Raw genomic sequence first — 14,642 nt, 5'->3', positions numbered from 1 at the left:
ATTGCAAAGCGTCCAAAAACACGCTTTTAACATATTGTACGCAAAGTGAGCCGACGTTAAATGTTTAGAAAGACATTATAGAAAAGATCTTATACAATGTTGTATGTTCAGTTGCCGACACAGTCGGAAAAGCTAAACAAAACCGCGACACGACAGGTCCAAACTTAAACACAATTTTGTTTTTGAACAAGTGGGAGGGACAAGTCATGTGGCTAATCGTTGAAAAGATTGAAGGGGAGACCCGTTTTAAATGTGAAATATGTAAAAATTCATATAAGGCATGCAATCTAAGCACAGTTTGGGCATATGAAGGTATTGGAAAAATAAAATTGTATAATACTGAAAAGACACTGTTGAACTCGTATAAATAAAGTTGGTAGTATGTTTATTTTGATTTTTTTTGCATGAAAATAACCATTATTATTTATTTTTAGATCATTTAGAAAAAATAAGAATTATTTTCCAAAACTTAGTAGTAACGTTAAAAATAAAATTTCAGAGTTAAGAATTCTTTTTGAAAATCTGGTAGTAATTTAAGAATTTCACAAAACCTTATCTGGAGCTCTGATATTGTAGGCAAATAGATTTGAAAAGAAGTCCGGTGTATGGTTTTAAGTAGAACGGACCTGATTCTGAATTTCTCACCATTACAGTTAATACAACTCAAAAAGGACTGTATACATTAGCGTTTGATTTTATTTACACTTCTGAATTAATAAGGCATTGGACATTATTTAAACAATGACTATACTATAGCCAATGATAAGATGGCGTACCACTTCAAACCACTTCTATAATTGCTATTACAAAATATCGAAACAAAAACATATCAAACGCATGGTAGTGTGTACCTAAGTTTGGGTCAAAATCTGGTTTACACCAAAGTGAGCTCCCAGAGTTACAACGCATTAACATCGAAATGTTAATCAACATAGCCGTCTGTATGATTAAATGATTAATGAGTTCAATCTTTCTCTAATATTTATTTGTAAGCACGGCTGTTTTCATAGAAAACCAGAGGTAATGTCATAGCCTGCTAGTCGTGTCATCCAACGTCAGCCATCCGCCGTCCACGTCGTGCTAAAACCTTAACATTTTGCTTTAAAATCAAAGTGCTTCCACCTACAACTTTGAAACTTCATATTTGGATACACCTTGATGAGTTCTACACGCCACACCCATTTTGGGGTCACTAGGTCAAAGGTCAAGGTAACTGCAACCTCTAAAAAAAATCTGACAAGCTTACATTTATTTAAAACTGCACCCGCAGCGGAGCGCTGGCGTCCGTTATGCGCTGCTCGTGTTAAGATATATTGATCGATTATCTTATTATGACTTTAGAATGTTTATGTGATATTAATACTTAATTGTTTTGTAAAGCAAATTTTTATCAGGATATTGTATGTGGTGCCTAATAAGAATCCAATATTCTGACGGCATATGCATGTGTTGATGATTGCATACAAGTTTAATTTATCTTCATGGTTCAAATAAAACAAGTGTCATCATACTTGCTATATTTTCAACAAATCTAAAAAGAGGTCTGTTGGTGTTATTTGTACTAACTTTTTATGTCCCCGTTTTTGCCCTGTCTGTTGGTCTGTCTGTTTGCGCCAACTTTAACATTTGGCAATAACTTTTGCTATATTGAAGATAGCAACTTCATATTTGGCATGCATGTGTATCTCATGAAGCTGCACATTTTGAGTGGTGAAAGGTCAAGGTCAAGGTCATCGTTCAAGGTCAGAGGTCAAATATATGTGGCCCAAATCGCTCATTTTATGAATACTTTTGCAATATTGAAGATAGCAACTTGATATTGAGCATGCATGTGCAGTCCAGAGAATCATGCCACGAAAATGGCTCATTCAGGCTGGTCAGTGACAACCATATGTACAGTTACAGATAATGGCAAGATGCCCATTAATGTGTGCTGTGGTCAGCACCCCATCATGATTAGAGTAATTAAGGGGCCATTGTAGTTGATAAGAAGTTGGCTGGTATGCCCAAACTTCAATTCTGAGGTAGCTTCTGGGTTTTTAGTATTTCACAGCTACACAGTGTTTTATTCACTACAAAATCATGGAAGCACCTGCAAAAATTGTTGGAAATCGAGATTTAATACCTTGTGCATAATAAACATTGCGGGGAAATTGTTTGAATTTTTTCAACAACAACCATTTCTACTGACATCTGAAAACAGAAGGTAAGTTGAATTTATGCATATTTGTAAATGTTGAGTGTCAGTCCTGGAGATTAATGACAGCACAAACTATACTTAACTCCTGTAGAAGTATGGCATGGTTTTGCGTCCAGGCATCGATATTACGTGTTTCTGGTTAAACCGTTTTTTATGATGATTGCAATTTGCTCATTTGCAATTGGGTCTAAGCAATCTTATTAACTTGAATTAGATTGAATGATCTTTGTATGTAAATAAAATAAAACATGATGCATCATTTAGTGTACCAACTGTTTGTTTCTGTATATGTTACAAGTACGTCTTCTATTCATTTTACATTCAGCATTTATGAGGTAATGGGTTGGTATACAGTCATGTAGTGGGTTGTTTAACATTAATCAATCAAAGCACTGAAGGCACTGAAATTGTTCGCTATTGAATAATCTTAGACGCAACTCAGTTTTCAATATGTTATAGCTTTTTATATCGCAAGTTGACACAACCCATAAATTTATAAAGAGTGTGTATTAAAGCACTAGGCGAGATGTGTGTTTTTTCAAATCATTAATGAAAAAGATAAGTTAGGCTTCATTCTGGGAAAACAGGGTTTAATTTTTTAATTTTGTAGTAGTTGAAGCGAGTGCGTTGAGGCGTGTGTGTATGCGTGAGATCGCAGGCCTGTGTGAGCATGTGTCATATTTACAAGCAGAGTAGGCTTGTTTTGCAAGTTTTTTTTTTTACCTGTCAGGTAATTATGAATTGAAGACAAAAGATCACTGCAAAAATATTTCGAAAAATATTAATCAGGTTTTAATATTTTGCATGTTTTTACTGATTTTTTTTGTTTTACTTTCAAAATGAAAGGCCTGGAATATAATGAAGTTTTCCAAGTTATTCAGAGTGTCTCGAACAGAAAAGGAAAATACTATTAGTCTTGAAGATTTCTATTTGTATCTAAAGAAGACTGATCAGAAACTAAAAAAGTTTTATTTCAGAAGAACTTTACAGAAATATCCTGGTGGAATTATAGATTTAGATAGAACGGAAGTTTTACCTGTTCGTTCTGTTTTGAATTTATACTGCTTTCAAGATACAGACAGTTCACAACCATGTGCAAATATAGCAAATATTGTCTGAGCTTTTGGGCGAAGAAGATTGTGTATTGTCCTCTCTGGAATTATACAGACTTAATTGTCCTCTCTGGAATTATACAGACTTATAGCCAAGACTAGCTGTGATTCACGAGTCATCACCTTTATTCCATACTGTTGACATTGATGAAAGCATAATAGATACATTAATAGCTGAGCACACACAACTGTTTACAAAAGAAGAATGGATCAAAATTTGTTGGTTTGAATGCCATCTTTCAAGATATCAAAATATCAGTTTAGACGTGCTTGTAATGATGATATTGGCAATAAATAATTCTTGTAAATTATGAGAGACATATTTGTTTATGTAACATAGTCTTGAATGTTTTACAGTATCTAATGAAAGAAATTAATTTTAAATCAAGGTAAGTGAATTGAAACATAAGAACTTATAACCAATACAGATCCAATATTATTTCAATCAGTTGTATATGAATATTCAAAGAATTTAGTTTTGTTTGCCTCAACAACAAAAAATTATTGGATGAAAGGTTGCATAATTTATAACATCATATATTTTGTGCCAAGCATTATTTGCTCATACATTAGCAAACATAGTTTAACCTAATCATGTACATCCTGTAGGGCTGCAACAATACGCCAAAAACCGTATTGCAATATATTGTCAGTTCAAAAACCCGCATTGCAATATATTGCAATATATTGCTAACTTGTGCCAGAATTATAAATCACCAGCTTATCACCAAAACCAACTTAATTTAAAGAACATAACCTTTTATTGTATGTTTAAAGCATGTTTATTGCTCAGTTAACAGTTAAACTATGTAACAAACTATGTAACATAACACAATTGTTAAAAAAACTCATTTAACTTTACTTCATGTTTTTCTTAAGAAATATTAGCATGTCCACTTTGTCCGAGTCCATGCTTGCACGCTGGGCACTTAAAATGTCCCCTGCAGTGCTGAAAACACGCTCAGAGGGGACACTCGTAGCTGGGACACACAAATACTTTCGTGCAAGCATAGCCAACAGTGGCAAACTACCCTCATGTTCTCTCCACCAAATGAGTGGGTCATTTTCTAAACCCAATAAATCACACTTCAAATACTGAAACATCTCCTCTGTAGCTCGCTGAAGTCCTGAAGGAACTGCATTGGTAGGCTTTGAAGGTTGAACAGCCATGACATCACTCAGGAAGGATGCTAAGCCACCTGCTCTACTCGAAATCTGCTTTCCCTCACTAGGGTCAGCTAGAACTGCAAACCAATGGAAATAATATTGTGTTATAAAAAATATAATAATGGTTATAACTTATAATATTAAAGTTTTACATCATGTGTGTGTTCTGTATCATACTATTTTCATGATAATGGTGATATTAAATTATTAACACATAGTCACACATAACATTTACTAAAAAATTGAAATGATTTCAATTATTAATTTTCTGTGTGACTATATGTTGATATTTTAAATGTATTCTCTATTATTGGGATTAGCCTGTGTGGAACAAGTATTCTGACCAATACTAAGTAACTAGTATCTAACTACTAGCTAGTACCTAGTAGCTATACGCTTTATCAATAAGTTTCACTGATTTTAAATAAATTACAAATACTTTATATTTTATTTAAAAAAGTATTATTAATTAATATCTAAAAACAATAAAGTGAGTGTTACTGTGTTAGTGCAACAATGTCAGTCACACTACTCACAAAAAAGTGACATTACTGATTACTGAATACATGTAACTGTTAAATGCTTTCTCAATTTTAATACCAGTGACTTTCTGTTGTGATGAGTCCGGGCTAGGGTCATCCACTACGCTAGGTACTAGACTTGCAGCACTAGAAATGACCCTGTTGCTTACAAGGAGACCATGAGCGTCTGACAAGTATGATGTTTTGCATCTAGGATCAAGCAAAGCAACCTCCTCTAGAAACATCTTCACACTGGCGCTAGAATATCTGAATAAGAAATAACACATTCCTAAATCCTAATAAGTAATAAGACATTTAAATCTGAAAACATGGGATCCGAGATAGTGATAGAATGGTTGTATAAACTTGTCTGGATTGTTTTGGTGACTTTCTCATTTATTCAATCATTCATATTTTGCTATAGTATAAAAGCCTATGCTAACTGTTCGGGATGGTGTAGTGGATGTGGTGTCCGCCAAGTAATTGGGAGTTCGTGGGTTCGATCCCTACTCGGGTAGCGTTTTCAACGTTTCATTATCTCCTCCATGGCCAACACATACTTTTATTCCCAGGAAAAGGACTCGATAGTGTAGATAAAAGCCAAAGGCTTTCAATGCAAAAGAGCTTAAATAAATGGGTTAAAACAAACTGTTGGGGTTTCTTATGAATATTGGAAATCAAAAGCACCAAAAAGTTAAGCTACAATGTTACCTTGGCTTCAGGTCATCAGCAATTGTCTGCTTCAGCTGTCTTATTGCTGGCGTGTCTGTGTCATTGAAAGTCAGGGCTTGTTCTAACAGCTTCTTTTGAAGAGGCAAAATCAGGGACGCAGTTGGACACGATTCTTTGCAGAGACCTGTAGACACTGTTTTGAGGGGGATGAGAACAGACATTACATTTTCAGCGAGGATCACATCTGCATCAGTTAAAGTTGTAACATCCTTTTCCTTTGAACGAATTTCTTTGCTCATGAGAGCAGCATACACTGCTGGTTGCAACTCCAGGAAACGCTCTAACATATCAACGGCAGAGTTCCATCGTGTACTGACATCTTGGATTAATTTTACTGATCGCACCCCAACTACCTTTGAACACTCTTTCAGTGCAGCGGCTGCAGTTGTGCTACGATGAAAAAAAGACACAATTCTTCTTATTTGGCCTAGCAGTCGTGACACACTGTTAATTTTCAATCCCTTTTGAGCAGCTAAATTCAGAGTGTGTGCGTAACAGCCCAAGTGATGCTGAAAGCCAACAAGTTTTGCAGCCACCGACATATTAGCAGCATTATCAGTCACCAAAGCGGAACACTCTGGCAAACCCCACTCATTGATAGCATCTTTCAAAACATTGGCAATGTTTTCTCCTGTATGGCTTAGAGGAAGTTCCCGTGTTTGGAGAACATAATTATGAATTTGCCAGTCAGCTGAAATGTGTGTTGATGTAATGGTTACATACGATTCAGTAGCTCGACTGGTCCAACCATCGGTGGTTAAGGCCACCGATGAGGCTTTGGACAACTGCAATTTTACATCTGCTTTAACTTGATCATACATATCTGGGATTGCCGTTTCACTAAAATAAGTACGAGATGGCATGGTGTACCTGGGATCTAAGGTCTGAACAAGTGCACGGAATCCTTCATTTGACACAACACTAAACGGACGAAGGTCTTTGACAATGAACATTGCAATTTTGTCAGAAATGTCTTTTGATCTTTCAGATGAAGGTCGATATTGGTCAAGTTTGTGGCACACTTCAACAAGTGTTGGCTGTCCTAACATGCTTCGTGGTGCTTCGTCCGATTGTTTACCTTTTCCATCAGATTTAAGGAAAATTCGGTGGTGTCGCTCTAAGTGAGAAAACAAATTTGATGTTCCCCCACTATATTTTACACCATCCTTACACCTGTTGCAATATCCGATTCCTTCTTCGATTTCGTTCGTTCCCCGTCTTCTTTTTCAAACGAAAATACGGCCAAACAACACTTTTTCCCTTCGAATTGTCAATAAACTCAAACTCCGCGTCCGTATCGTCTGCCATTTTGAGAACCATTGTAAAAGCCGACAAGAAGAATAATAACCCGAAAGAGACTTTGGGCTAGATTGCACTTAATTTTTGTTGATAATAACATCAATTTACATTTGTTTTGTGTAATGAATTGTTTTGTTTGTTTTGTTTTTTCGTATTTTCACAGCTTCATCTGAAATTTTACAGTATGACATGCGGAAGCATATCGTGCGGGCTCCCATCACAGACTCTAGACAAGACAATAAACGCTCCGTGCTCCCATGTAACGAAGCTAATCCGTACAATAGACTTTTTTAATTGCTACTTTTACGTAACATATTTTTACTTACCACCGATTTGTTTTGTTTACCGTGTTATCATTATTTTAGATGTTTTTTCCGGACGAAATGAGGATTCTTTTTTTTAGAATTTTCGTACCGGTATGATGAAAATCGTATCGCGATACGATATGCGGTTTGCGTATTGCGATATATACCGATATACCGGTATATTGTTGCAGCCCTAACATCCTGTAGGAGCTGTCTCATCAGAGTTATAATACTTATTTTGCAAAAGTCGTTCATGGCGTCATACTATATTAGGACTGAATTGCCTTAGTACTATAACTCTGTAATAGTGTAATTTGTAAGTTGTTTACTTGACCTGGACATTATCTCTTAAATAGAATAAGCATGGTCAGTATCAATATTATTGAGGACTCATTTAAAGCAATACATGATTATACCTTTGCATGCGTGAATTCAAAAAGATTAAAGTTAAGTAGAACCTGAGAAACAATTAAAGAGCCGTTCAATGAGCTTTCTGTTGTGCACAAAGTGTTGCACCTTTTGGAGAGCCTAGAAAAGATTTAAGCTTAAGTTATAAATGATTGAGGACAATTTTTACTCTGGTTGTTTGAACATTTTTTTTACTCGTAGTGTTTAGAAATTTTTCAACATGTCACTTAACTTTATATTTTAAAATTTAATAGATTTTAGATTTTATGTTTAAAATCTCGTGCATACAAAATCAAAGGATCTACACTGTCGATAATGAGCATTTTTGTCATTTGCTTGGCAAAATTTTTGTTAACTCCCATAGATTAGTGTAATTTCAGTGTCAACTTCGATTAAAATATCAAAACAATGCACACTGTGAGCTTAATTACTTCATTGATCTGTAAATAAATTTGTGTGACATTGTTTTTTTCTGGATATTTTGTTTTGTTCTTATTGCAAACAATACATTTTGAAATTAATAATGTAGCAATATGTCTCAAATATGACTCCAGTACATATTGTTCATACATGTACCTAATTTTTATCAATTCTGAATTTTGAAATATTCCATGTATTTTAAATATCTTAAAATAATATATTTTACTGTATTTTAATTAACTTGTCAGTCTAAACATATATCATGAAACATGCAAAACTGTTTGTTACAAGAAGAATTATTAGAATACATGGTTAAACAGTACTTGGAAGCAACTTGAAACCACACCGGCCCTGTGCAGATTTATGGCAGTTTTATAGCCCCTAATTACCCTAACATGCTGAGAGACTGACCACAACCCACATGTGGCTCATTAGCATAACTGTAAATATGCTTCAGCCAAGCCAGCCTGAACGAGCCATTTTCTTGGCATGATTCTCTAGACTGTGTGTATCTCATGGAGCTGCACATTTTGAGTGGTGAAAGGTCAAGGTCAAGGTCATCCTTCAAGGTCAGAGGTCAAATATATGTGGCCCAAATCGCTTATTTCATAAATACTTTTGCAACATTGAAGATAGCAACTTGATATTTGGCATGCATGTGCATCTCATGGAGCTGCACATTTTAAGTGGTGAAAGGTCAAGGTCAAGGTCATCCTTCAAGGTCAGAGGTCAAATATATGTGGCCCAAATCGCTCATTTTATGAATACTTTTGCAATATTGAAGATAGTAACTTGATATTTGGCATGCATGTGTATCTCATGGAGCTGCACATTTTGAGTGGTGAAAGGTCAAGGTCATCCTTCAAGGTCAGAGGTCAAATATATGTGGCCCAAATCGCTTATTTCATAAATACTTTTGCAACATTGAAGATAGCAACTTGATATTTGGCATGCATGTGCATCTCATGGAGCTGCACATTTTAATTGGTGAAAGGTCAAGGTCATCCTTCAAGGTCAGAGGTCAAATATATTTGGCCCAAATCGCTTATTTTATTAATACTTTTGCAATATTGAAGATAGAATATTGATATTTGGCATGCATGTGTATCTCATGGAGCTGCACATTTTGAGTGGTGAAAGGTCAAGGTCAAGGTCATCCTTCACAAGGTCAAGGTCATCATACAAGGTCAAACTTCATATAGGGGGACATTGTGTTTCACAAACACATCTTGTTATCATATGAACTCTGAAAGAGACAAATGGAAAACACGTTGTCCATTGTAATTAGATAGATTGTCTTATTATTTGGTAGAAGTAACAAGCATGGTTTGAAAGAGTGCAAGAACCAGGCCCCTAGGTCTGAGGTTAAGTTCACTGTTCAAGATCAAATGTAAAATATAAGAAACCAATTCATATTACTTTGTCCTTAGAGGGACCTTTTTTAAGATTTTTGCATGTATTGATAATTGTCATTAAATGCTTTATATTGATACATGTACATGTAAACATTGGATATAAAGAGCTCTATTATAAACTATTAAAGAAAGAAAAAAGTAACGTTCAAATGGGCTCGATTCACTGAACCCTGGAGTATATCGCTTAGACCACTCTGCCATTCGTGCTCATACTATGATTGATTTATTCCAAACTTTATATAAGCAGTCCTCGTAGTTTCACAAAACATAAAGACAGCAGCAGAACTCTACAAATTATTCAATTGTTTTGCGTTGCAACGCTCTATAATGTTCATGTTTTTAAATCCTCAAAATATACATATAATGAATATTTTAGAGCACAGTTTATGTACAGTTACTGTTTCCTCACACATATCATAACTACAACAAAAATTTGCGAAAATGGAACATTTTAGCTCACCTGTCACGAAGTGACATGGTGAGCTTATGTGACCGTGTGATGTCCGGCGTTCGTTGTGTGTGTGTGCGTGCATCAACAATTTGTTTGTGTAGACAGTAGAGGTTGCAGTTTTCATCAAATCTTTATGAAATTTGGTCAGAATGTTTATCTTGATGAAATCTGGGTTGGGATTGTATTTGGGTCATCTGGGGTCAAAAACTAGGTCACTAGGTCACATAATAGGTCAAATAATAGAAAAAAAACTTGTGTAGACAATAGAGGTCGCAGTTTTCATCCAATCTTTATGAAATTTGGTCAGAATGTTTATTTTGATGAAATCTGGGTTGGGATTGTATTTGGGTAATTTGGGGTCAAAAACTAGGTCACTAGGTCAAATAATTGAAAAATCATCAACAATTTGTTTGTGTAGACAGTGGAGGTCACAGTTTTCATCCAATGTTTATGAAATTTGGTCAGAATGTTTATCTTGATGAAATCTGGGTTGGGATTGTATTTGGGTCATCTGGGGTCAAAAACTAGGTCAAAAACTAGGTTAAATAATAGAAAAACCTTGTTTAGACAATAGAGGTCGCAGTTTTCATCAAATCTTTATGAAATTCAGTCAGAACGTTTATCTTGATAAAATCTGGCTTGAGAATGTATTTGGGTCATCTGGAGTCAAAAAGTAGGTCACTAGGTCAAAAACTAGGTCAAATACACTGTAACTCCAATATAGTGCGGTCCGTTATAACGCTGTGTCCAATATAACGCGGGAGGGGTGCTGGGATCCCGTTTTTGCTCCAACCTTCCATTTCTGATTCAAATCAATGTTATGCATCTTCATGTATTTTCAGAAAATTCAAAGATGGCGGCGATCACAGCCTGCTTGCTTTATCCGTCTGTTTAACCGATTTTAATCGATTTTAATCGATTAGAAGTTAAACGACACGAGAAAGCTAACTGGTGTTAATCTCTTGTGTAATGTCAATAAAGGTCAATAAAGGTGTGAAAACTTGCGAGTCAGTGTTTATTACATGTTTTCTCTATCAGAGCGGCTCAGTGCGCTATTTTCAATAAGGTAAGTGCAAGTGGAATAATTATCAAATAAAAATTATTCAAAACGATTAAAACATTTTTACTTTGATTTGATTGCAGTTTGTCCATATGAAAGGAGCGGCTGTGAAATATACTGCGCACAGTTAGTATAAAACAGGGTAAGTTTTGGTGACATTCATTATCGTTCTGATATTATTGAGTACAGCAACATAGAATCACGAAAAAGGAAGGCATACAGTATTGCGGAGAAATTGAATGTAGTTGACCGGCTACGGCGTGGAGATGCGCAGGCAACGGTCTCGAGAGACCTAAACATCGCAGAATATACTCTGCGTGGTTGGTTAACAGATGAGTCGAAACTGCGATCAAGTCTGGCAGACATGGACTGCGAAGGGTCACAGCCGAAACGCCAGCGCACCGCAAAAGATTCTCAACTTGAAAAAGCCATGATAGACTGGTTCAACCAGGAAGGGAGTGAAGGAAACACTATCGGGGCCAATCGTGCAAGGCCAAGCAAAGGCCTACCACGAACTTATACACGGCGTTGGTGCAGGAGGGTTCGAGGGCAGCAGCGGTTGGATAGATGAATTACCTGTTAATGTTTTGTATGTATCGTGTATTGTATTTCATTGTATAAACTTTGACAGTGTTATCGTTTATTATATGCTATACATGCTTGATAAATAAAAAGATCTTTGTTTATGTTTAATGTTTCTGTTGTTTCTGTACGTGTACGAATAATAAATTAAATAATCCTAACGATTTATTTACGTGCTAACGCAGTATACTTAACAGAGATTCACTTTAATTTACGCCATTTATCAGAAAGTCCACGGAAAGCACGATTTTTACATGACGCGTATGACGCAATAAAACATTTCTTTGTACATGTGTCGTATTGCATTCAATCTAAATTTAAAGTCACTCTCCCAATTAAAGCTCTGTCCCATAATGCACTGTACTCTTTTTCTGAAAATTGGCGTCGGCATATGGATGTGTTTATGAATCTCATATTTTTCGTCATAAATGTTAAAGATTATTTTTTTCGTAATTGATGTTGTAATTATATTGGATTATAGGATGCATGTGCACATTAGAAAAGCGGTATGTATTACGTTATCGTTCGATTCGGTTTATATGCAAGTATTTGCGGATGACAACGCAGCATGGCAATACACAGGACCTATATTATAGGCTATACTTTACCTGTTTTTATATCCCCCTGCAATAAATTAGCTCAAAACTTATAACGCTGTCCGTTTATAACGCGGTTGCGTGGCTTGGACCCCGTCATCCGCGTTATATTGGAGTTACAGTGTAATAGAAAAACCTTGTGTAGACAATAGAGGTTGCAGTTTTCATCCAATCTTTATGAAATTTAGTCAGAATGTTTATCTTGATGAAATCTGGGTTGGGATTGTAGTTGGGTCATCTGGGGTCAAAAACTAGGTCACTATGTCAAAAACTAGGTCACTAGGTCAAATAATAGAAAAACCTTGTATAGACAATAAAGGTCACAGTTTTCATCCAATCTTTATGAAATATGGTCAGAATGTTTATCTTGATAAAATCTGGGTTGGGATTGTATTTGGGTCATCTTGGGTCAAAAACTAGGTCACTAGCTCAAATAATAGAAAAACCTTTGGTCAGAATGTTTATCTTGATGAAAACTGGGTTGTGATTGTATTTGGTTAGTCAGGTGAGCGATTCATGGCCATCATGGCCCTATTGTTGTTTAATTTAGTCAATTGACCGAAACGTGAAAAGTTCCCTTTAAATAAGTTTGGCTACTATAGGCATAATTTTACATTCTTTTTAAGTAGTGACTATATTGTATTGTTTAACAAGTATTCTTTATAAAAGCCCATGTCAAAGCCACAATTCAAGTTCAAACGTCATAACATAGCCCATCTGGAATTAGTTTTAAATAAAATGTACCATTCTTGTTAACCTGGGCAGTCATTTGTATTATATGTTTTATGTGCTTTAAGTCAGTTTAAATTAGAATTTTATTGAATGCACTTCTTACAATTTCATTCCAGTAGGTTAAACGCTTTCCCCAATAGATGCATATAATCCCGAGCGCCGACAACATTGTAAAAGCTTCGTAGTAAATTTCCATTTGAGTATCGGGGTATCTCGCAAATGATTTTGATATTTTCCTGAATAAAATAAAAGTAATATACGCTGTATCATTTTCATATTTTAGTTCCTTCAATATTGCAACAATTATTGTACTGTATCTGATTGCACGCAAAGTGCCGTCCGTGTACAGTTCATATTCTTTTACAACAACCAATTAACAGCGTCATCTATATTTAGATTTTATGCAATATGTACAATTCATTTTCTGGAAATTGGGAGAAAGTAAAAGTGATTTTTCAAAAATAAACAAACGTTTTTTTTCCCCATTTAATTTGTCATAATAATTTATATTTTGTGTTGTCTGTGTATGTTTGTTTGGTTCTCTTTTGTTTTTAGCAAATCGTATGAAAATTAATATCGTAATGATACATGTATAAAGCAAGTCCCGTTTCCAAGATCATATACGAGAATTACTTCGATATGTTTAGTGACATATAAAATCATGATTTTGACAGACGACACATGCTTATCTAAAGTTGGTGTTTTTGTAATACACAGGATATTGGATTATCGCTGCTTGATTGAGCAATAAAACAAAGCTCAGTTGGCGGTTTTCAGTAGGCTTTTTGTAATGACCAACATAATAATTAATAGTGCACGTGCTTATCTAACATTTAAGGATAAAACACATGGGATACTCGACACTTTGGGCTTGTTTGGGCCATAAAACGCAATCCCCGTGGCTTTTTTCAGTACCAAACGTGTCCAGAAACTAATGAGTTCGGGTAATAAAGCAAAGACATTATGATCTGAAAACTGCATGGAGTCTGAAATGAAACAAAATGCTGACAAATCAAAAGATTAACTGCCTAATGTTTCAGTATAAAATGCGATATTTTAAGGTGGGGTTCTCACTGCATTTCCTATTGCATTCGCATACGCTTGTATTACTATTTATGTCCTCGTATTATATGCACAAATTTATTCTGTTACCATGGCTGACTACTTAGATCAGCTATTTGACAGTGATTCGGATGAGTCTGAGTTATCTGGTTTATCAGAGTTGGACTCTGATATTGAAGTCGGTGATTTGTCCGATGATGACATTATTCCCAATGCTGAGGCTGCAGATGATAATTGGACAGATGACTTCAGTCCATTGAGGGTGCGTCTACACAAAATATATGACTACACAAAAATAAAAACGTAGAATTATTGCTGTGCAAATTTGAAAATGTCAAAACATTTTTTTTCATTAGTAACCGCTAGCACCACATTATACCTATAATTATAATGCCCTAAACATAAATTATCGTAATATAATGTACATGTTATAAAATAAAATATTACAAATGACACGATCATATTATAAATAATATAGTAATTTATATTATAATTGTTGATAATTATAATATAATTATGTTAATAATAATATTTATTTCTTTTTTTCATTTCAGTTTGATGAGTTCAACGAGCAGCTGGG

The 14,642-nt window shown here is 35.2% G+C and overlaps 1 protein-coding gene across 1 annotated transcript; it reads right to left on the bottom strand.

The window, feature by feature from the left end:
* Positions 1–4,057: 4,057 nt before the first annotated feature.
* LOC127880593 (E3 SUMO-protein ligase ZBED1-like) lies at positions 4,058–6,957 on the bottom strand. The gene is made up of 3 exons (XM_052427913.1): positions 5,712–6,957; positions 5,080–5,267; positions 4,058–4,556 (listed from the first exon to the last, which is right to left on the bottom strand). The coding sequence occupies exons 1-3, from the start codon at positions 6,779–6,781 to the stop codon at positions 4,171–4,173; spliced, it is 1,644 nt and encodes a 547-aa protein (XP_052283873.1). The 5' UTR covers positions 6,782–6,957; the 3' UTR covers positions 4,058–4,170.
* Positions 6,958–14,642: the final 7,685 nt, after the last annotated feature.

Source organism: Dreissena polymorpha, chromosome 5 (genome assembly GCF_020536995.1).
Source record: "Dreissena polymorpha isolate Duluth1 chromosome 5, UMN_Dpol_1.0, whole genome shotgun sequence".
In the NCBI taxonomy this organism is placed as follows: Eukaryota; Metazoa; Mollusca; class Bivalvia; order Myida; family Dreissenidae; genus Dreissena; species Dreissena polymorpha.
The sequence above is the reverse complement of the archived record's forward strand: the minus strand, read 5'-3'. Positions and strand labels throughout refer to the sequence as shown.